Source organism: Oxyura jamaicensis, chromosome Z (genome assembly GCF_011077185.1).
Source record: "Oxyura jamaicensis isolate SHBP4307 breed ruddy duck chromosome Z, BPBGC_Ojam_1.0, whole genome shotgun sequence".
Classification (NCBI taxonomy): Eukaryota; Metazoa; Chordata; class Aves; order Anseriformes; family Anatidae; genus Oxyura; species Oxyura jamaicensis.
The window spans coordinates 26,846,737-26,871,168 of NC_048926.1; the positions used below are offsets into that span (position 1 = coordinate 26,846,737).

At 41.7% G+C, this 24,432-nt stretch overlaps 1 protein-coding gene across 6 annotated transcripts in view; it reads right to left on the reverse strand.

The window, feature by feature from the left end:
- Nucleotides 1-27: 27 nt before the first annotated feature.
- The window catches only part of ARHGEF28 (Rho guanine nucleotide exchange factor 28), a 127,695-nt gene continuing 103,290 nt past the window's right edge, over nt 28-24,432 (reverse strand). For all 6 annotated transcript variants that reach the window (XM_035310022.1, XM_035310024.1, XM_035310023.1 and 3 more), the window contains 5 exons: nt 22,094-22,132; nt 21,957-22,004; nt 19,685-20,164; nt 17,368-17,668; nt 28-1,439 (listed from right to left, as the gene is read on the reverse strand). In XM_035310022.1, the coding sequence (XP_035165913.1) occupies nt 1,279-1,439; nt 17,368-17,668; nt 19,685-20,164; nt 21,957-22,004; nt 22,094-22,132 (1,029 nt within the window). In that variant the 3' untranslated portion in view covers nt 28-1,278. The remainder of the gene's footprint in view (nt 1,440-17,367; nt 17,669-19,684; nt 20,165-21,956; nt 22,005-22,093; nt 22,133-24,432) is intronic.

Consider the following 24,432-nt stretch of genomic DNA (forward strand, 5'->3'; position numbering starts at 1 on the left):
TTTTTTTTTTTTTTTTTTTTTTTTTTTTTTTTTAATATTCCCAATAGCCTACCAACCCTGGATGAGAAGCCTCCACAACATCCACTATCCAAACCTCTGCTCCTTGCAAGAGAGTTTGCACAACGCAAAGCTTAAGGTAAAACGGAAATCCTACGATGGTTGGGGAACATCCAGAGTGCTCCTGTGGCACCACTGCAGGATACACCTACTCAAATAGGCACATCCTTGGTTTTGCCAACCGAGGTGCCTGCAGCACGGCTTTGGTTGCACTGCACCAACAGAGGAGCTGGGCAAGGAGATTTTATGTTAATTTTTTTCCTTCTGTTTTCAAACTTCTTTGGAGGACAGAGCAATACATCAGCATGACAGTTTTGCAGAAAGACATAGAGCATGTAATTGATTCAGTTAAAGTGTACAAAGAATACTGAAAGACAAAAAGGTACAAAACAGGTCCCAGGTTCTTACTGCCTAAAAGCCTGATGATCCTGTGAACCTGAAAGCAGGAAGCTAGTTGTTTCCACATAAAAAAAAGCAGCAAAGTTTCCAAAGGGATTGGTTAAACTAAAAACCTACTGTTTTTCCCTTCTCTTTTCCTTTGTCCAATGAGGCTTCTCCTGGTAAATTTTTATGTATAAGGGCACTTACTGGCATGAGGCAGTTCTAATACAATAGCAGACTGACTTACAGCATCTCTATACATAACCTGGCAACAGTACCAAAAGTCTGGGACGTGAACAGGCACTTATTAGCAATTATATCGAGACCATAAAAATCACCCTCCTCTGAGCAGATTCAGAGTCAGGGAATAAGGAAAATGACCCAACAGTTAATGTACATAGCGCATTTCAGGAAAGATTATAGCTATTATTCTTACACTGCTCTCTTCTCATGTAATATCACAATTGTTAGAGGGTTGCAGATTCATACCCTGAAATCACAAATAGCAGGCCCATCTCTCTTAGTTTGCTCTTTTAAAAAGAGGACTCATGAGAAAAGCAACAGTTGCATTCACAGCTCTTGACGGTGTCTTTGCAATTCCAAAATGTTACGTCTCCCCTGCTACCCATTTCGTGCAAAGCACTTGAAATAGAATCATAAATTAATATTTTTAAGGCTTCAAAATAACTTAATTGTTGTATACATCATTGGCAAAATCTTGCATTGAGTATTAAATACTATCCTTAAAGCAACTTGGTCATACTGAGAGCAACTACAGACATTTAGAAAAGCGAACACAATTATATATCTAAAGTGCTACAGAGATTAGAAAATGAGCCATCAGAGGTAAACAATATGCTCTTCTCCTTTGTCTCCACTCTTCATGTCCTGCAGGCTCTCAGGCTGGTGGTTCAGCAGCAGTGCTTCAACCTGTGGTGTCTGGATGGATCCATGGCTTGGACCGCTTGTTGGGGGACCCTGGGTTTGTGAGGCATTTCGATCTGTAATACACAAAAGAAGGACATATGACAATGCATCTTATTCCATGCCCATGCAATCATTAAGAGCAAATTTTGACTTTTAATTAGCAGCGTGCTCAAGTACCACCTCCTACCTTGTGTCTGTCTAGAAAGGAAAACATTTCTGTACTACTGAACTGCACGAAAGCCTGGTGAGATGTAGGTTGCCAAAATTTACAGAAATATGTTCAAGTCTTTCCATTGTCATCTGAGGATCTTGATCAGTGTCACTATTTTACAATAAAATACTTTTTACCCTTACTTTGCCAACCAGACACATACTAATGGAAATTGCTGTCAGAGTTGTGCTGGAGGGAAACGTACAGAACATAATTGGTACCTTTATTAGAAAGATAATCCAATTGTAAAATTAATACAGTTTCCATCATTACACAGAATTTTATTTTCTTCTTTTCGTGTATGCAAAAGAATCAAGTGAGCAAAGCCCTGGTAAAGATCTACTGGACTTGCACTTGCAGTATGTAATAGCTTTATAACCAGACAACTTTTTTTGCCAGTTTTATCTGTGCTTCTTTGGGCAAAACACCTACTCTATTCTTGTCTCAGTCTTTTAGCTGTGGAGATAGTACTTGTAACCAAAAGCTACAAAATTACTTCACAAAGACTTTTCATTTGTTATCTTCCCAATTTTCTCCTGCAAATGCAGTGAACCAGGCACTTATATTTTTTTCCCCAGCAGATCTTTGAAGGCTGTTGCAATGATTTCAGGGTTATTCCAATAAATAAATAAATTTTTAAAAAGGTTGGATTTTCTTTCCCAGTCAGATGTCTGTACCATTTCAGGACATCAGGAACTACACCCCTGTATTTGGCTCTTCTACGTCTTCATTCCTTGAAATCAGCATTTGCCATAAAAACAAGATGCATGAGAAGGGAGCATGTATCATCATACTTAGGTATGAGAAATGACCATGCTGCAATATTTGGTCCATTCTCTACTGCAGTCTCAGCCCAACCAGCCTCTACTACTTAAACAGGGTTAACACCTCTTTCTTACCTCTGGGAAAACAACTGCAGAAGAAGCAGCAGAGCTTGGGACCCCTGCCACAGTCACCACAGTTAACACCAGAAGCAAGCAAACCCAGCTCTGGGAGCCTTTGGGGTTTCTGTCATTCATTCATGCCATTTTGTGCCTGCTCTGGTCTCTACCCCTTCTCACATGTGCAATGAAAATCTATTATAAAGGAGATACTTGGTTTTTTTTTCACACTGTGTCACTCTAGATCGTGGCAATTTACAATGTCACCTGCCCACAGCTGGCACTCCTGTGATGCGTACAGCTCTCAACAGTCTTGTTCATTGAGTTTACAGAAAAACAAGTTTCCTGGCACTCTGCAAACCCAGCGTTTAGAGTGGTGGGAGAAGATTACAGGATAGGCATGTGGGAACATGTCATATCACTGCCTCTGCCTTCAGCATGTTCTCTGCTTTGATATTTACCCAGCTTAGGGGAGCAAACAGGCTTTGGTGTTTCACGCCTGGTGCAGCTTGCAGGCACACCGTACCATCTGCTGAGATTTCAGGGTGGGTGCCGGGGCAAGGTATTTATGTACAAGCAGTGCTTGGTCATACTGGGGTTGTAGTAAAATGAAGTCCAAATTCCATTTCTTTTACTCTTTTACACTGGAATTAAAGGATCAAGTTTTGGCCTCAATGAAAATCCAGAATAAGTCTTGACTCTGGACTTGCAATATCTAACACATAAGGATTGGACTCTCTTACTTGAACAGTCCTGTTAGTTGACATTTGCATTTATTTCTTTGTAATAGCCGTATTAGAAAAAGATTATGATTTGCAGGCTCAGATTCAAGAAACCAGAAATATCCTACATCTGCTTGTCTTCATGCAAGCTGGAGAATTTGCTTCTATTTATTCAGTAAAAAGCGTAAAAGGTCCTCAGACTCTGAACACTTATATTTCTGGGTAATTTTGCCCACATTAATATTCCTTTTAAGTCCTGCGAGTCCATTCATCTTGACAAAGTTATGTGCATAAGAATATCATGCAGTAAGCACTTATTTGAAAGATCTGTTTCCAAAGTTTATGAAGTACATAATTGGAGAAGCCTAATTACAAATTTGAAGAAACCTAGAAAAGAAAGAGAAACACCTTACACAGTTATTTTCTACCATCAAAACTAAACAGTAATTGCTTCACCAATTAAAATAGTGGCTGTTTCCAAACCATTTCTCATTAACTGGTACAACACTAAGCAACAGAGCTATGCAGTGAAAACTGACAGCATTCTGGAAAAACAAATCAGATGCTGTCATTGTTGAAATAAGTGATTTACTGCTAGTTTAGCTGTTTTTTGTTTTGTTTTGTTTTTGTTTGTTGTTTGTTTTGTTTTGTTTTTCTATTCTCTTTATTTATTCTTTAATCCTTTGCACCCTGAGAACCTGAGCAGCAGGAGACCATCCAGGAGCCACCAGCCCTGCCACCACTGGGGGTGACAGCAGTCTCACAGAGTAGGAAAGACCTGCTCAACCCAGCAGATGAGGGAAGGGGCTGTTTTTTGTGTGGCACACAGCACAGGCTCTCAAAAAGCAGCGTGTCCCTGGACTGAGGTCCCCAGCCTGCAAGGTGCCCTGCTGGAGGCTGCCCAAATGGAAACCAGCCAGCCTCACAGGAGGCAGAGCAACGTGCCAGGGGACCAGCTGTTCAGGGACAGGGGAAGAGAGGCTGGAGTCAGTGATAAGCCTCAGAAGGAGGGAGAGCAGGGAAAGAGGACCTGCTGTAGGGTGACCCAGGTGCCAGCCAACGTGGGCTCTTGTGCAGAGCAGTGACAGCTGCCAAAAAGGGCCCCCTAGCTCCCCTGCAGCATGGGGCAGACAAGCTGCCCTTGCCCCAGGCAGACAGCTCTTTAAATGCTCCTCCAAAAGAAGGAAGAACCAGGCTTGAAAGCACCACCTGCTGCCTAGTGAAGAGCCTCAAGGACTAAGGATGTCCCCCCAAAAATAAAAATTAAAAAAAAATAATAATCAGTAAAACAAGCCATTTATCCTCAGAGTCCATGCGAAGAGCAAGTCGGAGGACAGCAGGCAAAGGGAGCTGCTGCTGGAAAGGGGCTGCCCAGAAACTCTCCAGCCTGTGCAGGCAGCCAGGCTGGCAGAGACAGCACAGGGACACCCATGAACATTGCACCAGCTCCAGTACTGGGCTCCTCTCTGCAGCGCTGTGACAGACAGTCAGGGCTTGGAAAGGATTTAGAGCTAGGTCAATAAGGACCATCTGCCTTTTTAAGAGCCTCCTCCGTTGCGATCTTAATTCCCCTGCCAACATTAGACACAAAATGAGCTTTGCAGTCTTCCCTTTCTTACGTTTAGCATTTATTTGCTCCTTTCTTCCGCGCTGCCGTGGGGGTGATGCTAGGGCTGGCTGTGCTCGGCTCAACAGCGCGCCCACCAGACCAGCGCCCACATCACCAAAAGCGGTGCTGCCTGCACCCCTCCTGCCCCGCCAGGCAAAAACAAACACCAAAAAATCCGCTCCTTCACTCTAGGGCTGGCCCAACTCCCCAGCAAGGCGGGATGTGCTTCGCTGAGGCTAGAGACCAGGTATTAGATGATCTGTAGTAGCACTTCAACAATAAACATCACTTAAATGCAGCTTTTTCTCTCTCTTTTTTTTCATACTGCCAAACCAAATGTTAAAAATGAACCCCCGCCCCCCACCCCACCCCCAGTTTTCCAGGAGCATAGATTCAGTGAAATGCGTCTAGGTATCAGGCAAAGGTAGACAAACATTTTAAGCCCCCAAAATACATTTCTAGGCAGCCTAAGTATAGCAATATGAGCCATACTGTAGGCTTACAGCCTGTGGGACCAGCTTACATGGGATTTTCTAGGAGGACTTCAGTTCTGCCCCCGAGGTCTGGTCCCAGATTCAGAGAACAGACGGTTCCTGCCTAAAAGCACGCTAATCTTGTATGGGAAATGAAAAAAAGTGGCATTACGCATCCTAACTACCTTATCCCACCCTTCCTGTAACACCAAGCGACAGGATTAGTGGCATAGAATAAACCACTCGGAAGGTCAAAGGCAAAACAAAGGCATTTGCAAAATCTGAGATCAATACATACCAAAACAAACAGCCGTTATCCTGGGCTGGGGGCTGCTGGTGGCACAAAAGCCAAGTAAACAACTCATTAGTCACACTGATGCTCACCTTCTGACTGTTGTCATAGGATGTAATCATTTCCACATCAAATAAATGTCACAGATTTCCTCCTTCACCTCTCTTTCCCCGAAGAATAAGACCTCTGCAGGTAACCCTGGAGTGCCCACAGTGACGGTTATGGAAAGAACGGGAAGATGTCTCGGCGCTTAACCAGGCGTTAGGAAATACTCCAGGCAACAAAACCCTCTCAAGTGTATTTTTCTAACAGCCCTTTCTCCTCTAGCTCTGATACCAATTTTTCAGCATCGTAGATAACTTAAGTTGGAAAGGATCTGAAAAGGTCTCTGGTTCAACCTCCTGCCCAAAGCTGGGTCATCTCTAAGGTCAGGCCAGGTTGGATACTCGGGGCTTTTCAAAAAACAGAGAAAAAAAAAAAAAAAGTAGAAAAGAGAATATAAAGAAAAAAAATGGAAGGGAAGGGAAGGGAAAGGGAAAGGGGAAGGGAAAGGGGAAAGGGAAAAGGGAAAAGGGGAAAGGGGAAAGGGGAAAGGGGAAAGGGAAAGGGAAAGAAATAAGAAAAAAGAGTGAAAAAAAAAATGAAAGAAAAAATAAGGGAAAAGATGGAAAAAGGGAAAAAGAAAAATAGGAAACACTACATGGACTGCATAAGCAGCACATGCACACTCAATGACTTTGCTGTGACTTTCAAAGATCCGTGTCACATGTTGGCCAACTTTGTACAGAAAGAGAGATTTACTCCACTTCCAGCAATGAACATGTTAAAGATTCTTAAAGCCATTATTTCCCAAGGGGGGGGAGGTGTATGCAGAATTAGTTTTTGGTTTGACCATTTATTTCTAACAACTGGTACCAGTTTTTATACCGAGTTCATCTGGACTGACAGCTGACACATCAACTTCAGGCCGGAGCTATATGAAATGGCAGAGTTGCTGTATTTAATCCCCCTGCCGGCACTCATGCATAATGCAAAGCATGGGCAGACACCTAAAAAACAATGCTAAGTCTACCGGGTCTGGGATATTCAAAGGAATCCAAGGGAGACAGGCTCTCAATTGCCATCACAGTTCAGTAGCAAATGGCAGCCTAACTCCGGTAAGCTCCACTGGAAGTCCCCACCAGCAATCCTAAGGCAGATGTTTGTCTCTAAGGATGCTCCCAGTGATTTCCGTGCAGATTCCTTTGCAAGAGCAGACTTCCCAGGGAGCTCTGGGCATCTCAGCCTTGCTTCCTTTCCTCCCAGCAAAAGGCACTGTGATCAGTTTTGATTGTATTTTTAGTTGAGAGAGACTATTGTGATGGATATTGCATTGATAGACTTGCGATGGATCTCCCGTTATCGGAAGTTCAGTTGTTTGTGAGCCTGCTAGTTGGTAGGAGGAAGTGAACAACAGGTGGCAACATCAGATGTGCTGGGGCAGCACAGCTCTTTGCCCATGGAGGGAATAACCACGACACCAGGTCTCAGCAAAGTGCCAGGAAAACATATTGACTTTGAAGCTAACCATGGAAAGAGGAGCCTCAACTCACTAAGACAGGAATCCAATCTGAGAATGTGAATGTTGCTATTTACTTGTAACCAGCCCAACCAGAGGAAAAAGAGGCGGCTGCATTTCTCAGGCAAATAAGTACTTTTGTGAATAAGAGGTCATTTCACAAAAAGCAGGTGATCAATTAGGACGTAACACATCTTAGTTTAATTAAACTCTTAAGATTTTGGTGCCTTTTTTTGGTTGTTGTTATTGTTAGGAGACACAGAACAGAAAGAATCTAAAGCCTATGATGATGGTCTGGCACATACCCCCCTTCTTCACGTCTGTTCTTTGGATTTTTGATCACAGGAAAATTGCTCGAAATATCTTCATTCTACATCTTTCTGCTCTTTGTTTAGCTCTTGGGTTCAATAAAACAACGTGAGTCACTTTTTTAGGTTTGCCTCATCATTCTTTAGAGAAGTTTGGTCTAGACAGTTTGGACCAAACTGTTGGCCAGGAAGAAATCCACATTATTCCACTGCAAATGCTTTTTCATAAAGCTTCATAATGGTTCCAACTCAGTTACCTGATACCTGTCTTATCAGATTTTGAAGTCATATGATGATGCAGCCCTCTTCTTTTATTAAAGCTCAGCAAACACTATTTCTAACATGGGTGATATCAAAGAAAAAATTGAAAAAAGCATCACAGGCTCAGACACTGTCAGGGATACTTCTCTAACATCAAATTAACAGCATGCCCTAGCCTAGGTCAAAATAATTTAAAAATTTAACCTATTTACATGGCTACAGTATCAGTTGTGTTAGCTTTAAAGCACACAGCTTCTGGACTATTTTAGGCATGCTGTTTTTTAATGTATATCAATGAGGGACTTAAAAATAGGTCTGACCTGAAATCATAACTTGTCTGTGTTTTAAATACCCACAGTCTCACCTTGGCAGGGCATGCTGCCTGCCAGCTCTCTGCTTCTGCTTAATATTAATTTATTTAGGTATGAATTCCCAATTAAGCTTTCTTTGTGCTAAGCTTTGAAGCTTTAGATGGTCAATTACAGACACACACATGGTCCAACAGGTATTCTGCTAACAATGAACACATGTTTTATTGACCTACTTCTCTTCCAGCTCATTAAACACAGCTGCACTCAAATGATCAAGAGAAAATAACTGTAAAACCCCAAGAACACCCTTTCTGCAGAGGATCACAAAGAACGGTACCAGCTGCCTGTGCAGAGCCACCACTCCACGCAGCCCTCAGCACCTCTCCAGAGGCAGTCATCCACCCAACTGATCATAAAAGCGAGCAGCAACAGGTAAACACCAGGAGCCTCCTCCTTCAGGAGCCTAATGCAAGAATCCAAGGCAAGCTGCAGCAATTTCCCCCCATCCCATGATCTGCAGAAGACATCCAACCAGCCGACTGAAGCTACAACAAACTGCAGCCAGTGGTGAAAGCTCCGGCCTGAGTGCTTGCTGGAGAAAGGGAAAGTTCAACTCCCAGAGAGTTAACAGCTGATGAAACCAGCTCACCTCTCTGCTGCTGGTAAGCAGACTCCCATGCCTTCCTTGTCAGCCTCCCCAGTTTGCACCCCATTGTCATGAAGCTTGCTCTCCTCCCCTCCCAAAGAAACAGCATTAACCCTGAAAAAAACAGTGTCTCTGGCACAAATTTACTCCCTTTGAAACAAAATGGGACATTTACATATCAAAACTATTCTCGAAAGCTGTCTGTTACCACAAGTAGGCATCACTGTGCTGATTAACCTCACTTCGTATTTTATGGTGTTGTGTTTTGTATTGTTTTAAACTACAAGTTTGCTTTCAAATAAACATTAAATCAAAGTCCCTGGAAAACAATCAGTTTTGTCCCCAGCTTTTGTACTCTCTCTCAGGTGCAACGCAAAGGAGTAAGATCTGGAATTTAGTAAATATTTTCCTGAAGAAACAAGAGGGCATAAATGGAGGGGCAGGTCATTTATAAAACACTCTCAAGCCACCTCCTAAGCACCTTGGCTTTTTACAGTGGTTTCCCAACAACAGACCAGCTCCATATTTTTCACTCATAAAAGCTGACAAGATCAAAACTGGTAAGTGGTACAAGAATACTATGCCAATACATGGAGTTGCTGCATAAGCAAAAATAAGGCAAAGCACCTGTTTCAAATCAATTGCATGGTAATTTTAACCTTTAATAGAAGCTCCTCCTTATTGATTAATACAGGAAAAATATGGGCATTGCTATGAAAGTATCTGAAAAAAAAACTCTTATCTGATGGTCACAGAAATAATTGCTCTCCACTGAACTCAAAAGACAGGGAAATATTCACTGATTTTTGACTGCAGATTGAGTCAACCACTTATATCTGTTTTAAATCTGGTTGTTAGGAAGTGTAGACTGTGATGTTTATTTCTTGCAGTCAATTAAAAAACAGCAAGAATTGAACAGCTAAACATTCCACAAGTTCTGCTTTGTAAGCATGGGAAGTTTCAGGTTGTGATCAAATATTTTGAAATAGTTGCCCTTTTTAATTGTTTGCTAACCCCTCTGTGGACATCTGACTGCTGTGAAAAGTTTGCATATAAGCTATAGGGAAGACCATACATCAAAGCCAGAAAAAAAAAAAAAAAAAGGCACAATTATCAAAAAAACACATGCCTTCATCCCTTCAGCTTTTCTCAAATAAACTGAAAGTACTTGGGTCCACTTTTCTTTTTTCTGCTCCCACTTATCGCTGCTATGGGCAACTCTGGCTTCACTTGCAAGCCTGAATTCATCACCACCTTCTTCCACTTTGCCTTTGCCACAGGTTTTCCTCATCTCTAGTCCCACCTCTGTAGACCCAAATGTCTAGCTCCCTTCAGTGCCTTCCCATCCACTCACTTCATGCTGCAGCTCTGCCCTGGTCCCATCCCACTTCTACAGAGACCAGATCATTTCCCCACAGCAGGAAAAGGTGACGCTGTATTTTAAAATACCTTCTTCCAAACATTTTGGGAGGCAAGTTAAAACTGCCCATCTTTAATGCAGAAGCCTTTCTCAGGACTTTCTCCCTCTTCTAATCCCTCTGCTGTGGTATAATGGCAAGTTTATTTGCACAGGAGACATCTTCCCTGCAGTTATTGCTGTCAGCAACAACTATCCTGCTATGCTCAATTTAAAAAAAAAAAAATGCTTTTTGTCCTTGCCAAATCTACAAGATGCCTTGTCTGTCTTGTATTCTTTAATACATAATATATTCAATAACTTTTCAAAGTGCATGGGTTTCTTTGATTTTTTGTATGGTAGACCCTAAGCAAATATATCCAAATCACATTGATTTTTGTGGCATTTATGTTCCAGCTCTAAATAACACTTCAAGCGAATATTCAAGGAATCTCAGCAGGTTACCACTGGAGATCTTCTTATTTGATTAAACTAAAAACAACTTCCATACCAGCACTAAGACTCCTCCTTTCTACTGCCCCACCAAAAATTTACACCCAATGGAAAATCTTCTGTAGCACCTGAGGAAGCAGAACAAGATACTCCATGAAATCTCCCCTAGCAATTTGGCTAGTGCCAATATAATTTATATGGAAGGCAACTGGATGCTCTTATAATTAGTGCCAATAAAAGACAGACAGACAGACAGACAATCTTCCCCAGTTTCTCAATAAATATTTAACAGCAGATGCTGCTAAGGTGGTTTCATATTACTGAGACTTCATTACTTTTACACAACATGCTACGGGCCATTTCCTGGAATATGTAAAGTATTATACTAAATAATTAAAATGAGATTGTCCTTTTCAAAATAAGCCAGACAGATACACTTGGTGATTCAGCTACATGATTTTCTTGGGTGTGTTTGCATACTCAGTATCTTGCAAAATTTGATCATCCATAAACAGCTTCTCCCAGCCACTAGGATGGATTATTTATTCATACTTGTTAATATATTTCAGGTTGTAACTGCAATAATAAACCATATACAAAACATTTTTGATGTACTAATGCAGGGCACCCAAACAGGTCTCCACCCACAGCTCACCTTACCTACGGAAATCATGGACCTCCCATGGATTCTTTCTGACGTCAATTAACAATTGTTTTGTGCCTGCTTCTCCTCAGAGATCACCTCTTTCCCTTTGGACTTACTGCTGAAGTCACAGCTCTGCACAACCCTGAGCTGGAGCTGCCTGACCAAAAACCAGAAGGAGCAGTCCTTTGGCAAATGACTCCTCGTGTCTTCTGCTTCAAAACATGCTTCTCTACCCCCCTACAGTTCTCTGTAACCCAGATCCATTGGAACAACCTTGCTTAAGTAAAGAATAAATCTGCGTATAAAAGATGACTGTCCACACCATTCTGAACTCACTAATGCCAGTAATTCCACTGAATTCGAAAAACACTGTACTGAAATTGCTGGAATCATAAATACAAGCAAGCTGAGAAAGATTTGGCCATCATTCTGTTGTTTATGAAGTCTGCAGGCAAGGCACCTCTCAGTGCGATGTGCACATTTACACCAATTCCAGTGGTACTCCAAAAGAGAGGATGCACAATCTTTACATTCCATTCATCACTTTGAAGACATGACACTATTTTAAACTTCCTTCCTAGTGAATGAGCTCTCAATGGGAAGATATTAGAAAGAATAAAATCAGACAGGCATTGCACAGGAAATTCTGTACTTACATTAGCGTACAAAACAAAAGCAGTACATCATTAACTGCCTTAATTAAAAGGTTATGCAATACCACTGCATCTACTGTGGTTACGTTCAGAAATAAGAAGTATTTTGAGAAGAGAAAATAAGTAACAGAAGAACAAAACCCTAACGTTGCAGAGCTGAAAAGCAAGTGTTACTTGAAATATACTAATTGCGTATGACATATAACGACATATTTTTTGCTTTGGTATCACACTGCCATGTGATTTAATCCCTTTTGCCATCTGCTTTAAACAAATGGCAGTGTTATTCCCAAGAGGAAAAAATACTTCCCCTGTGATTCACTTCCACCAAGTATCCCACCAACACTGATGTCTTATGGCAGAGCACAAAACTCAGTGTTCTGTGATATGGAGACAAAATTGCTGCTATCAGTTACAGCAAATTGTTCTATTAAATCGATGTAATTTTGAACCCAGGAGCTATGGGTGCTGATATTCAGTTATATATTCTTATATTTTCCCATTTCAATTTATTCTCATAATAACTTATATTGGGCACTGAACAGGCTGTCTGCTTACCTATGCAGCCACCCATGCTAAGAGCAGAAGGAATAAGCAGGATAAAGAGGGCGCTATTAAATTTAGAGTTAAATGCATGTTCCTAATTTGACATCTACTCAATTAGAAGAGAGAGCAAATTTAAAGTAGCTCAACATATCACATCTGCACAGGAGGCTACCTGACAATCCTGGAGCTCCATAGTCAAGGTATCCTCCGCTTTTAAGAGATTTCGATCCTTTCCACTTCTCAAGTAAAAGAATTGAAAGAATTCACATTCCAAGCAAAGCAAACAATTAAAAAAAAATACCTGTTAGAAATGTTGTGAAACACAACAGAAAAATAAAACTCAAAATAGGCAGAAAAACATCCTTTGGTACCATTCTGCAGGTGATGCGGGACTGGTTTGCTGTTGGCTACAAAGGATGATGTTTATACTGGGGACCAGTAAAGCGTGTACTGTGCTAGGTACACATTTCAGTTCAGAGGATGAGTGGGTCAAACGTACTCAAAAGGAGCTCATACAGCAGTACTATTAAAGAAATTAACTGACAACGGTCACATATGCAGAACTGTGATGACCTTCTTTGTAAGAGTTAGACATTATTTAACAAGTTCCCACTGATGAAAGCCATCTTATTCAACAAAGTCCTTGAATACCCCATTAACCACCCCTAGTGCTGGCAGTGGTATCTGCCCTGAGTTACCAAGCTCCAGCCCTTGCCAAAATCCTGTGCTGACTTGGAAGCACAGGGAAACAGCATGTATGTTTTCAGATGGCTTTTAGCACTGTAGTACAAAGCATATTTCATGTGATTTTCATCACATTTGCATCAGTTTTACATTGTATAACTGTACTGACATCAACAGATTTGTCTTACGCAATGAGCCAGGCCCATGCAGCACCATTCTCATCTTCCCTGATGTAAACATATGCAGATACTTCTATACAATGCCATTAGGCCATAAACAATGTTAAGGTAGCCAAAAAACAATGTGTCATTCTAAACCTCATAGCAGATATTATCAATGGGAAACTAAAACAAATGAATCTCATTCACAGCTTTTAGAACAGGCCCAACAGAGCAATCACCTCTAGCACAATATGCCTTTAGGAACAGGAAAGGGATTTCTTATGAAGGATAAAGAAAACAAGTGAAGTCACAGGACACTAAACATTGCTTCTGTGATTGGTTTGTGGTTTTGCTTTTTCTATAGTGAATTAAATATTTTACAACTCTAGAAACCACTTTCTTTGATGAAAACCACTGTAAATGGATTGTTTTGCCAAAATCAAACTATCTCATTTGCTTATATGCATATATGTACAAATTACCGTCTCTCAAAAAATTAAAAATGTTTTATTCAAACAGAGCCCTTTTTTTTCTCCCTGTTTTTGTATCTGGCTGTTTATGGAGATCATAGCATTTTCTATATTCCCCATAAGGATTAAACCACATTTTTCACTATACCATGTATAAAGAGCCTTCATGCTAACACTGCACGTTTGGGAAAAAACTTCCATAATCAAGTTTCAGTGCAGTTTTCCAGACCTTTCACTTTTCAACTCTATTCTTGCAGATACAACTTATGAATAATAAATAAATAAATAAATGAATAAATAAATGTGAAAAAAAAAATAAAAGGCAGTACTAGGTATTGCAATGTTGCTCACTTCAAAGCTTAAAAGAATTAAAATTGCATTGATTTCTGAAATCAAAGAGGTGAATCCAAAGGTAGATCCTTAGGCATCACTCCAGGTAGTCAACCCAACATGTCAATTAAATGCAAGATGTAATTTATTCAATTTTCAGTCTAGTCTGACACAAAACCTATACTTCCCCTGATTCCTAATTAGCTAAAGTACTTGTCTTCTTTCATGCAGATAATTTCATAACCATTAGTGTAAAGCATTAACACATTTTTCTTTCAATCATATTTTCCTCCTGTTGACTGACACACCTTTCTTTTCTAGTGAGTGTACTTGTGCCAGTTTCAGCTTTGTGGGAACTTGCCCCAAGGTCTTTAGTAAAGTTCCCTCCCATACATATAAAACAATGATATATAATCATGATGTTAGCAATGTGAAGAGACATATGTCTTACCTTAGAAAATATGAATGGAAAATTATGCACTGGAGGAATGTAGCTACTTCCATTTGGGTATATTTATGAAACTAAACTGCACAGTATTTAACTTACAGTATAATGCAGCATGACTAACCCCTTGACAACATGTTCAGGTGGTATTTCTCATTAAATAATTTAATTATTTTTTTTTTCTGACAGACCAGACTTCTTACAGGATGCCTAATAATTCTATGAAAATTAATCAAAACCATCAAGTTCCTTTCGTGTACTGGGCACACAAACTTACTATACACAAGATCTGGCTATGTATGTAGCTGGTACATGGCTATTCCCGGTAAAGCATACTCAGTTTGTTTGTCTGTTTTTCTTAATTCTTTTTTAACTTATTATTTAGGACTGCTTTTGGAAAGATGATTATGAGACTTTATATAGAGAGCTAGTTGAAAAATACAGAAAAATATCATGACATTTCATCAGTATAAAAATATGAAAAGTTTCAGCTAACTTTCAAATTCTTTCTAGTCCTTCTTTCATTGTATCCTTGCTGGTTTTCTTTCACAGCAGTCAAAGCTGACTTTATCTTGCATAGGATTCAGGAAAAAAAGGCACAAGGCACTTCTTAAACTGCTAAACTCTCTGGGGAAAAAGCGTGGCCAAAAAACAACACAAAGTAATCCGCTTTCTAGTTATGAAATGTTCACGCTATTCAACTTGATTCCCGTTGCTTAGGAATGAGTGATTTACTTAATTTCGATGTGGGGAGCCATTTGCTGGGGCTATGGATGCCATCTGTCTTTCAGGCGGATGCTCAGTGTTCTTCTCATTCTCTGTTCTCTGTACAGTGGCTCCTAATGCATGACAGAAGCAAGCCTGAATCATGCAAACTCATGCACTGCATGATCAGAGCATAAAATACTTGTCACCCTCCGAGTCACAAATGTGACTACGGAATGTGATGGCACATCCCTCTGGGGGGAGGCTCCCTCCCTGCCTGCTCTACCAGCATGCCGAGAGCTTCACAACACCATCTGCACCACCAGGATGCCACGAGGATTTGCTGCACTGCCTTGCCAACAGTGCTTTGTGACTTAATCAAGGCATTAGCTGCAGTTTTTACAGACATGGCTTCACCAGAGAGATTTCAGCTAACCTGCTACTCTCCCTCTTGGGCAGGTTTTGTAGCTACTGCTGGTCCTCAGGCTGCTGGGGTTGTACTGGTGCCCTGTTACCACAGCAAGATCAGGATGTCTGCATGAGATGCCGTGACAGAAGCTGAACAACATGCCGGCCTACTGTCAGCCCATTGTAGGTGAAGGGCATCTTTACACAGAGAAGCTCCACCAGCTTATCTTAGAATCAGTGCAATTACACTGGTGCAAGCCAGTTTAATTAAACCAGATACTCTCATGTGGGCTTAATTTAGAGTATCCTGGTTAGCTTGCATCTGAACATTTGCCAGTGCAAGCTAATCCACTTTTGAAAGGTTTAAACCCACGTATGTGTTCCTTTTCAAATCTGCACTAGCTTAGCTAACCTATTACTAAAACGACAGCTTCAGTCAAACTAGAACAAGTTTCACCAGGCTAATTATTTAGGCATTTTTAGAAATATTAATCTCTTTTGCTAATCAGCTTGGTTTGCTGATTGTGGTGATGAGAATAGTCAGCCATACCTTTGAATATAAAACGCTTTTTTAGCAATCTGTGTACTTAGGACAATGTTGTTATACTAAGGCTGCATAGCAGATGCCTGATTAACACATTACAAGGAGTCCTAAGTAACAGGTTCCTTAACCAAGGACTTTTCAGTTTGAACAACTTCAAGATTTGACCTAAGATTATTAAAAAATAATAATAATAAATTTTACCCATATATGGTTTAACCTTCTGATCCTACCTAGTTCTGCTGCCCACAAGTCTTGCTGTGACCTGAGCTGCATGCAGGAGGCATGGGGACTGAAAACATCCTGCGCCGCCAGCTGGAGAAAGAGGGGGGTTTGTGTGCTGCCGCAGTGCTGACTTGCCATGTGCCACCTAGATCTCATGACTGTGCAAGGAAATCCCTGACAGATCATTTCATCTGTTACACCAAAAGCACACCATTGTCCCCTATGATTTCTAGATGTCGTGTTTTTACAAGCTGTTCTGCAACTCTCATCATAACAAATGAATGAAGATACCACAAAAGATCAAAACTAGCACTGTGCAACAGCAGAAACAAAAACCAGATTGTTTAGAGTTTCTCATTAGCATAGTTTTGTCACCCAGAAAATTTTCAGTGCAAAGTAATGCTCGGATAGGTGCCATTTTTCCACTCATTTTGGTAGCCACAGTTAGTAACTACCATGCAATCAACCAGTCTTGTGGAGTTCTGGCAAAACACATAAATAAGGAAAGGTAATGCAGTAAAAGTTACTTTTAAATCACATGACTGCTTATTGATAAAGATTATATTATCCCTTAGAAGTGATGTAATTTTCTTTCCGCAACTACCACAAGCCTTACAAGATACTCTCAGTTCATTCCCAGTGAAGGAAAAAGGAAGGTCTTTAACCAGAGATTACCATCTTAAGATAGTTAATCAAAAGCTGTTCTAACCAGAAACCATCTAGTGGTGCAGCTGTGTCCTAAAACAGCCACTAAACCAGTAAGACTGACTTCAGTTCCCCTGAAAAAAAAGCCAAAAAAACATGGGGAAATGATTTGCAGACCAACACACTGAATAGCTCTATACAGACACAGACAAGGATACATTTTTTGCAAAAGATTTCTGTATTTGTGTTCTATTCTGCTCGTTTTTTCATCTACCCTCAAAAATATTGCAAAATGGCATGCAACTGTTTCAGCAAAATCGATTGCTTCTGCCACTACCAAGCTGCTTTCCTCCCTAGGACTATTCATCCTGAGAGGTGGCAAACTGCCCATACTACTTGTTAGCTAAATAAAGACTAATTACCATTATTAAAGGCATCCTTGTTGTTTTTGCAGGAGAAAGGCATCTGCTGGTAAGGGCCAGTGGATTTCCACAGTTCATTGGTCAATGCTGGCTGACAAAAAGTGTCCATTCTGAGATCCACCTGATTTTCACCAGTCCGTGCCACGTCAGAGTTTGAGATGTTCAACCCATATACACCATCTTCATAAACAAGAGAAGAATCTGATCTGTTGAGGCTGCTTAGAGACAAACACACTACAGCTTCATTTAAGTAGAATGCATTTTCACAAAGTAAGCGGTCTGATGGATTATGTTCCATTATCTGCAGAAGGGAAAAAAAAAAAAAAAAAAAAAAAAAAAAGGCATTTTCAATTTTGTCTAGCAGAGAAGAACACTTATATCAGGGTACCTTAAGTTAAATGCTGGACAGAATGAGGATTCTTACCACACAGTCACTTAATTTCCCAGAAGCTAGCATCAGAACATGTTAAATTGCCCATGCATTCAGGAATATACAACAATAATTGAGCATATTTTGCCTTGGCTCCTCCCAAAACACAGAAAGACTCAGTAATAATTGCAAAATAGCGAATCACAAAGACCCAGTAGCTGGGATGCACCAAGGGTAGCTGACTTCTTTTAGGGAGTTAATATTTTGCCCCGTGGTTCCCTAAAGTACCATTTCACACAGTGTAATCATAGAGAACAGGATGCAGCCACCCTACTGGGGACTGCAAACGGTGTTCAGCAAGTGCATGTGGCTCCTGGGAGATGAAAATGCATGTCCTGCAGCCTGCAACAGCCCACAGGTGTTTATCGAGGCTGAACGCACCAACAGCAGGAGTAGCAGTGGAAGTGGCTGCAATGTCAGGCCATCCAAAACTAGCTAGGCTCAGAGTGATGGCAAAAACAATGCTCTGGGAGGAAAGGCTGGCTGGTAAATGTCCTGGCCCTGCTACTGATGCAGCATGTGGCATTGGAAAATGCAGGACAGAGACAAGCCCAAGGACTGGAGTGCATTCAGGCCATGTAGTTTACTTGAAATAAAAACACAAGTGAAATATCCTTACACATGAAATAGTAGGTTAAGGATTACTTAAAACCTGTGGCTCTTTGACACTCAGGATTTCATTATTTTGCCTCTGTCTGTGGCATCCTGACCATCCCTGAATCCAGCTGTCACCCTTCAACTTCCTCTCCTCAGAAGACTTCAAAAGTCTCATTAATTAGAGCTGATGGGCAAGTTCAGCTTTTATCATCCACTTCTTAAGCATTGCCAAATAAGTCAAACTTTTACCACAAGCTATACTAATACACAGTGCCTTCATTGTTTGGGCTGGGCAAGCATATAGGGATAAGTCGTGTTCACACCATGCTCACAAAAGCTGGATGAAAGGGAAGAGGTCAGAGGCCAATCCTTCATCTCCTCATTCAGGCTCAGGCTTAAGCACTGAATGGTCACTGCCTGTTATGGGTCAGCTGCCAGCTGAAAAGCTAGGGAGGTGATGGCCTGAAGAACGGCTCTACATTTTTTCTTGTGAAAATGAAAACCTGATGGAAAGAAAGCTGTTTGGGTCAGTGGGCTTTGAATCCAGGTGATTTGTTTTCATTTACAGGTGCTTTAGAGAACAGCAATGGACTTTGCCCACTGGTGGAGGGACTAGGGGACCAGGGCACACCTGGCAGGTTAACACCCAAAAGCTGAGTGCAGAGCCAGCCTCTTTTCCTGCACCCTCAACTTCAATAATTTAACCATTTTCAGTACTAACACTTAAGCAGCCTCAGAGCTGCTTTAAAGAGCGTCATCTAATAATGACCATGTAATAATGACCAACGGTATACGCAATTACACTGTTGAGGCTGGAGCCACACACCAACCTCATTCCCTCAGGGGCTGCTTGTTTCAGAGAAGCAAGATGGACAGTGCAGGGCCTGATAGGATATCACGGGAACCGGGCCCCCTCCTGGAGGAGCCTCTTTTCCTTGCTGGAGACAGTGTTGCTGTCCAGGAACAAGGAGGGTGACTGACCCTTCACTGACAGCGCTGCATGCCTCAAGCCTTACAATTTAGCTTTCCTACAAGAAGCAAGAGGCAGAGTGTATCTTGCCAGAAGGTGGCAACCACAGCAGTAAAGCAGAATAAAACACAATTCTCACACTTCCAATTCCAATCTCCTCAATGTTATACCCTAAGTGTGGCTCCCGCACGGCTCCAACATTAAAAGAAAGTCCTTGGATATTACCAAGCAGCAGACACCCTGGCATGGTGGTCCATTCATCGAGGAACATCTCTACAGCTCTGCAGCTTGGGATGTCATTAAGGCATGGAAACACTTACCTCACAGCTCCCTGCAGGTGACAGCAGGCTGCTTTCGCAACCATGCTTCCAGCGCCAGAGGAGCCTCTTCTTCCTTTTCAGGCTCTCTCTCTCTCTCTCCACCATTTTCTGGCCCTCCCACAGCCTCTCCAGGCTCTGCTGGTACTCCTGCAGCTGCAGCGCCAGCCCCTGCCGGCTCCTCTCCAGCAGCTCCTCCTGGCAGCCGCAGGCCCGCTCCCGCTGCCCCAGCCGGCCCTCCCTCGCCTCCTGCTCCCGCTGCCGCTGCTCGCATTCACGCAGCCAGCGCTGCTGCTCCTGCTGGAACTGCTGCTTGAGTTTGTCTATGTTCGCCAGCTCCTCCCTTTGTTTTTCTGAGCTCCGGTATTTGTCTTGTTCCATAAGGAGGGTGAGCCAGGAACCATGTCCCCAACCCGTCTTCTCATTCTCTTGCAGAAGTAACCTGTGGAGTTCTTTGTGGCTGTCCTGGATAGTTAATGCTGCCTAGACACCACAACAAAATCAGACACAAATGTTTAAATATTACCATTCATCTGTTTCTGTACTTTAGCATTGCATAAAAATGCTTCAACCTCCCTTAATATCAGTGCTTAATGCTTCTGGGGAGGTTACTCCTTGTGCAAGCACAGAATTCTGTGTTCACGCCTATACCAAGAAATATTTCTAAAAGCACTCAATGATTTCAAGCACTTTTAATGAGGCTTATGGTTTGCACTTGGTGTTACTATATACAATATTTATGTTAAAGCTGGGGTTCTGTTCTGTCAGATGATGTTAAGACACATAGGAAAAATCTTTCATGGTTTAAAAGGGCATTAAAGCATTGGTATAGGGAATGCTGCACCTGACAAAGTATTCCTAATACAGATGTGGATTATACAGAGAAAAAGGTACTATTTCCAGTGCATCTTATTCAGGACCTAACGCTCACCATGCTAACCTGCAACAGCTCAGTCCTATTAACATCAGTCCTACAGGCACCTGCCAACACAGCCAGGTCATCAGGACCTTACTTCTACATGCAGAAGACCAAGACACCTGTGCCAGTTGAAATCTGCCATATAGTCTTTATTTCAGTTTTGATGTTTCTGTAGCTTCTTTTACAACCAAGAACACTACGGGGCATCCCTTACAAGGATGTTGTGACCTTGTTTGCATTAAAGATTGTGACATCCTCCAGTAGCACAAAATGAATTGCTGGGATTCAAATACAAAACAAAAGCAAGAAAGGCCTAGGTCTACTGAGGCACTTAGTGCACTGCCTGTCCTCAGGAACTGACATGAGAATCTACTTGAGCAGACATTCCCAGAGAATTCCATCAGCCCCATTACCCCATGCCATCCACCCCCAACTGCACATTTCGTAAAGCTAGAGATTCTTTTAGCTTTTCCCACTTTTTTTTTTTTTTTTTTTTTTTGGCTCTTCCCCCAGTACTGGGTCAGTTACAGTGATTTGTAAACAGGACAAGGACAGTATGTTCTGTTTTGTTCCTTTGGACCTATACTGCCAGCTTATATAATTTTCATGGTCTGGACAATAAGGCATGATCCCTTTACTTTACTGCCACTGGTATTAAGCTATTTGTTTTTCATTTTTTCCAATATTTTGCCTGATTTGCAGGCCTTTTATTTTGCTTTTGTATTGTTTCAATCCACTTAATTTCTAAGCCTAAGGTTTCAGGGATTGTTAAGAAGCATGCTAATGTCAAGAAAGCTTAGAAGTTAAGTGAAACATTTCAAAATTAATCTTCAAATTGCACCTAACTGAGGGAAAAGAAGCTAAAATATTCAAACATGGCATGGAAGAGGCACAAGCCTTAGACTAAGGCCCTACAGAATGTACACGGAGGTTGAAATATCTTCACTGGGTTGACTTGTCACGTAAGTGGCAGAGGTGTGGTTTAGCAGTTGCCAGAAGAATATTCTAAGCAAAATACTTACATTTTTTCAATATTTTGAACTATAATTTCAGAAATTTCTACATCAAATGACATCAGCTCAGCTCAAGCCATCATTTTACTTCCTCCCTAGACTTTTGACTGTACGTACATCCTTTTTGGGAGGGAAGTAATCTCCAAGCATGCATTATTCAGTTCTTAAAAGAAACACATCACTGATGCAAAATAAAAATATATCATATGACAGCTTGTGCAACAGTTAGTAGAGATAAGTATCCACTGATATAATGTCTAAAAATAGTGCGAGATGAAAACAATCCTTAAGAAGTAAATTACCAAGACTAATTGCTCTACAAAGTTAACAGTGGAGTAGTCACCTGTATGCTGTACAAGAGACGAGTTAGATTCTGGATTGCTTGTACAATCTAGAAAACAAAGGAGAAGGATTTTCAAAGCTTTGTCCACTATTAACTAAATAGTTACTATATTCTGTCTGGGGTTTAAATAAACTCACCTCTGTCCCTGTAGATCCTGGGAAACTCATACTTCCTTCCTAAAATAAACACACATTGCTTTAAAAAGTAGTTCTTAATTTTACAATTGTATCATCTAGGTATTTATTTTTTTTTTACTAGTGGAGACATTCATATTGCTAATATATGCAGTGCTGAGTCAAACTCTCTCGTGGGTATGTGAAAAAAGACAGAAGCAATAATCTATGAAGACTAATAATTCATCAACACTGTAGTTTCCGTGGAAATCACTAGAGATCCTAAGCACAACTGTAAAAACAAAAATATTTCATCCACAATTTTAATCCTCTTGTGACTAATGCTACACAGAAGAGACATTTCCATTCACTCTCTGTTTACCTGACAGTTCTGAAATACAGTAACCAGACTTCTGTATATACAGCAGAGTGGGTTTAGATTACTTCTAGTAGGATGAAACAGCTCAAGACTCTTCAGAAATCAAGGCATTAATAGAGTAAGAAGCTGACAGAAGTTACATTAGTGGGTTATGGTGAATGCCTGCAGTGAGCAGTGAGGCACAGAGCTAGGGCTGTGTGCCTGCTGTACTGTGGGAAACCTAATGGCATAGTGACTACCATCCACGGCAGCTAGGCTTGCTGCTTTCAAACGGGTCTCATCCACTTTGCACTTTCCACCCTATCCCCTTTTTCCTAAGAAGCTTTTTAAATTTATGGGGTGAAGCCACCCATAATCCCTTCTGCATGAAAAACAACTCCTCTGAGAAAGATAAGGTGAAACAGTGGAGAAATAAAACACAATCCCTCCTGAGGCTACACTGGAAAGACTTCCTGTATGATTTCTGTAATTTTTTTTTAGAGGAGTGGAGGAGGGCTTGGGGAATATTTGCTCTTTCTTTAATTCTCTTAAGTTCTCTACTGAGCCTCATTTCCCATCACAGAGAGCACAACAGCTGCTCCATTTCGCTGCAATAACTGGAAATGAAGACAAAAAAGGCCAGACCCCAAAACAGAGCTCACAATGAAGATGAAGTTCAGGAAAAAGGAGCACCAGCTGCTGCATTTCCTCCACAGCTTGCATTCTCCCTCATTATCTCCCTTCAGTATTTCCCTCCCCACACCTTCTCCTCCTCCACTTCCTACTGCAGCCATGAACCCAACAACTCTCCCTGCCACAAGACACAGAGGACATGGCAGGGATGCCTCTGCAGCACTGGGACAGACACACGGGAGCTCAGCCCTCCTGTGCTGGGCTGCCAACACAAGCAGCAGACAGGGAGGAAGAGGAGGGTGAAGAAGGAATGAAGAGAGAAGAGAAGATGCAGATGCAGGTGGGGTGAGGAAGTGTATGAAGGAGGGCCCACTCATTGAACAGAGGTGTGGGATCAACTCTACACTTTGTTTCTTTCTTTTAAGCCCTGTTTAATTTAACAAAGAAGGTGTACAGGGGGATTCAAGGCCTGGCTAGCTTTGGCATGGCTATGAGGTCTGAACCAACACATTCAGCTGTTTTACTTGTCCACCACCACCTCCCTGCCACTCTACACCTTTGTTAAGAGTGATGAGCAGCAGATGTTCAGACCCCAGTGCAGCCTGCCATTCCTCAGGTAACCAGCTGGAGATGCAATCACAACACAGGAGCAGGAGGATGAGATGGAGACTGCCTCCCACTACTGGCCACTTGGCATCCCAGGAGGAGCATTGTGTGCTCCTCCTGCTGCTCGATCAGCACCTAATCCCAGAGCTAGGCGTTTTCAGTCTGGCTTTCTGGCTCTTTTCCCAGGCTAGCTGATCTGACACCAGTCCTGCCATCCCACAACTTCAAGGCAGTGCACACAGCATCTAAAGGCAGGCTGGTGAGCATACTCTGCCTTAGAAAGCCCTTGCCTTTCCTGTTCTGTTTGCACATCCTGCCACCTCCTGGTGAATCTGATTTTGACACAGTAAAATGTGACATAACTGTTGCCCAAATAATAGGATAGACCAGAATAAGGAATTGGGATGGCTTGCTGGAAAACCTCTAGTCCAGCTGTTGTTCAAAGCAGGGCTAGCTTCAAAGTTAGGTGAGGTTGCTCAGGGCCTTCTCCAGTCAAATACTGGAAATCCCCAAGGACAGAGACCCTACTGACTCTCTGGGCAACCTGTTCCTGCTTGATTACCTTCCTTTGTGGTAATTTTTTCCCCCTTATATACAATCAGAATTTCCCTTGCTTCAACTTGTAACCTTTGATGCTCATTATGTTGCTGTGTACCTCTGAGAAAAGTGTGGCTCTGTTTTCTCTGTAACCCCAATGGCATTTTTTTCATGTGGAACTACTGAAACTTTTAATGGGGTAGATCTAAGCCCTTGTACCTTTTATTAT